This window comes from Lottia gigantea, assembly GCF_000327385.1.
Source record: "Lottia gigantea unplaced genomic scaffold LOTGIsca_13, whole genome shotgun sequence".
NCBI lineage: Eukaryota > Metazoa > Mollusca > Gastropoda > Lottiidae > Lottia > Lottia gigantea.
The window spans coordinates 3088819-3092758 of record NW_008707425.1 but is presented as its reverse complement, the minus strand read 5'-3'; the positions used below and the strand labels follow the sequence as shown (position 1 = coordinate 3092758).

General features: G+C 32.6%; 1 protein-coding gene across 1 annotated transcript; it reads left to right on the top strand.

Moving 5' to 3' along the window:
• Positions 1-1211: 1211 nt before the first annotated feature.
• On the top strand, positions 1212-2778 carry LOTGIDRAFT_111532 (hypothetical protein; the record flags this gene model as incomplete). Its single annotated transcript, XM_009049041.1, has 2 exons — positions 1212-1427; positions 1948-2778. Coding segments are annotated over 2 exons (1047 nt in total), but the record flags the coding sequence as incomplete, so codon positions are not given.
• Between the last annotated feature and the right edge of the window lie 1162 nt (positions 2779-3940).

Here is a 3940-nt window from a genome sequence, read left to right as displayed (position 1 = left end):
TTCTCATATTGAAGAAATTTTATTAGTTTGAATTCAATTATATATATAAATTGACTGCCAGTTATTTATGCTGAGTAATTCCACAAATACATCAAATTATTAAATCACACAGCTCTAATATCAAGGGCAAAATATTGTGAAATCGTTGAAAAGTCAAACTTGACCAAGATCTCATCAATATAAAAAAAAGACGTAAAACTATATTCATTTCATTTCATTCATCACTAAAATCATCACACCACATTTCATAAAAATCACATGAAATCTGTATTGGTCTCGTGAACAAATTTTGAAGCATTAGGGCTATAACTCAAAAAGCTCTCATCGCAAAATCGTGTTGACCAAGATGTTATCAATATAATTGATCACACCATATTTCATTTAAATCAGATGGACATAAGTCTCTATTGTGATCACAAGAAATGTCGACGGATCGACGGAAAGAGGCGACGGAAATATACTTCCACAGTTTCACATGGGTGTATAAGGCACCTCAGTACACTGATATCAATTTTACCTTCAAATTGCTCGATTGGAAATAAAGATCAGATTAAATTTATTTGAAATCTACACGTAAGGTGACATCATCGAAATTTTTTATTACTCTGTTTTATGGTGATATATTTCCTTCTATAATGTGGTAGCTCGTGTTATTTATTTATTTTCCATTGACAAACAAAAAAACTTTTCGGTATGAAAAGAATGTTTTAATATTAGAGCGAAATATCCAATAGAATTTGATTATTTCATGGTATGTTGACTTAAAATCCACGAGGAATTCGATCACATTGTAAAAGTTATTATGATGTAATGTTCAATCATTGATTAATTTATTGTTAATGTGTACCTAGCATGAAACAAAACAGTATTGAAGGAAGATTGTGCGCGTACTTCAAAATAACAAGAATTGTTTAAACAAAATTGTATATCAACATATTCAAGTCATTCACGGCTTTTTGATTAATATCAATGCAGGTAAAATGATTGTTTTATTAAAACCATTCGTCAACATTTTTTCAACATAACATTGAATATCAAATATACACCAAATGAATCGCCGCATTCTCCCACACTAATGATAAAGATTTGATCTTCACAATTTAGAGACCAGAGTTCAAACAAATCTTCTTTAACTAATTATGAGCTAATGTGTTCAGTTTGAAAGTCAGAAGTAATTTTCTACTAGAATAATCCAAGTTAATCTTGTTTATGTTCAGGAGCGGCCTTTCACGATGTTGAAAAGAGACTATCAACTTCGAACTGGTAATGATAGATTTGAAGGTTTTGCTGTTGATCTTATAGCGGAAGTTGCACGGAGACTGGACTTCAGATACCAACTTTACCTTGTCCATGATGGGAAGTTTGGCAGTAAAATGGAAGGTATTGGTAATGAATGGAATGGTATCATTGGAGAACTGTTGGCAGGGGTATGTAACACTGATAATATTGTAAAGGTTTTAGGCTGGGGAGATTTCTACGGAAGCGTATTATTCAACATACTAGCTTGAAAATTGAAGTTAATAACTTGAAAATTCAACATACTAACTTGAAAATTCAAAAAAAACAAAAAATGATTGGCCCTAATACGCTTCCGTAGATTTTCTACGAAGGTCATAATTATTAATAAAAGATAATTGTTGATGCTAACATCATTTACGCTCATAATAACTTCCTAATGATTAATTATTCAGATAACCATCTGATGTACTCTTTAGAATGAAAATCCCCCGACTTCTTCGAGTGGAATCGAATAGAAAAACGCATAATGAAGTTTTATCAAATGAATCTTACATCGATTATCCAGCCCTACTTCTGACTGAGAATTATCGTTTTCTACTTGATTGTGAACAAACTATATGTACGATTTGGCATTCATGCATTTTATAATTCATTGATCCAATTTTAATAAGCCTATATATAGATAATGTTTGTACAATTTATCTTCAGAATGCGACAATGTCAGTGGCACCGTTAAGTATCAATTCTGATCGAGAGGAAGTAGTAGATTTCACCAAACCATTCATGACTAGATACATCAGTGTACTACTACGTATACCCAGACGAGAAACTTCTTATTTTGAATTTTTGAATCCTCTGTCACCTATTGTTTGGATCTGTACACTTGGTGCTTTCTTAATGGTCAGTGTAGTCTTATATGGACTTGAACGAATTGGTGCTAAAGCAAAGCATCCTGCAAAAATTTCAATGAGAGAGAGTTTCTGGTTTATTTTTGGCTCACTGCTTCAAGGGAATACTGATGCCTCTCCTTCTACTGTACCAGGTCGAATTCTAACAAGTGCTTGGTGGTTCTTTGCTCTTATCCTTATTTCATCATACACAGCCAATCTTGCAGCTTTCCTTACCGTGAAAAAGATAAACACACCAATAAAATCCGTAACAGATTTGGCACAGCAGACAAAAATTAAATATGGAACCGTTGCTGATAGTGGCGTCATGTCGTTCTTTCGAAATACCAAAATTGAGCATTTTGCCAAAATGTGGGCTCAGATGTCTGAAATTGAACCCGATTCAATGGTGAAGGGTACTAATGAGGGTTATGCCAAAGTGAAGGAACAAGATTATGCATTTTTCTGGGATACCACTGTCAACCGATACAAGACTATTACAGATTGTGATGTCATGGAAATAGGTCCACCATTTGATCCAAAGGGCTTTGGAATAGGTGTTCCGCCTGGTGCTACATATCGAGAAGAATTGTCTATGGCCATTTTAAAATTAAGTGATACTGGTAAACTTCATGAGCTTGAAAACAAGTAAGTTATTTTAGTGGTTAGAGGAACATATTATATTTAAAAGGCCAGATAACGACTTAAAACATATAGCTTTGAATATATAGTATATTGTCTTTATATTTAACTTTTTATTTTAAGGTGGTGGGGATCCAGAAATTGCCCAGATTTATCGAAAAGTTCAGCCGATGAAACGTCCGAATTGCAACTAGAGAATGTAGCTGGTGTTTTCTTTATATTAGTTGGTGGTGTTTGTATAGCAGCTTTTGTATGCTTGGGAGAATATCTGGCACACCTTATGATAAAAGCAACTGGCTCTGTGAGTGCTATCTTCATCTGAAACTTAGTAATTGAAATATTGCTGATTTGTACTAGTTATAAAGTGCATTGAAAAAAAGAAAAATCAAATAAGATTGAATATTAACAGATTACACAAAAAAAAACAATTTTTCTCAAACTAATGTTTGTGGTCAATAAAAGTTGCTTGTCAACAGTGGGAATGATCATAACTATATTTACTATTTGATTATTTATTTTCATGATGACGTATTACTTAACATTAATATAGATACATTTTTAATTTGAACAAATGGTTTGGTAAGCTAAGGATTGAAATAAATTGTATATGAATTTTTATTTCAGAAAAGAAATGAACCCAAGCCGAAGGAAAAAGAGAACTTCATCTAAATTTGTTTTTATATATATATAAAAACTACATCATTGGTTGTGACAATATTTTGGGGCCATTTTAATGTGCAACGATAACAATGTTTTATTTTGAATGAGATGATTGTAGTTTTTCTATTCTGTGATGTCGTTAAGTCGTGAAAATGTATACTCTTACCAGCGAATCAGTCGATGGTAAATAATTGGAAATGCGCAATTTTGTTTTTATCTTTTGACGATTTTTCACAAAGAACGTGGTTATATTTCATCATAGATATTATCTGTGACTGAAGTGTTGGGCTACATTTAATATTTAAAATAGATAGCCGTGCTCAAAAAAGTTGTAAACTTTTCCTTTCCAATTGGTTCCACATATCGCGTTTCGAGGCAGAACGCTTATTTAATGGAGCAATAGATTAGAACAGATCTTGGCGGAGATGAATCTGTTGGAGATATTGGTTGGCTTTATAGATAAACTGAAGGTCAAAAGAAACTTCACCAAGGTTTGAAAACAACCTAGATAT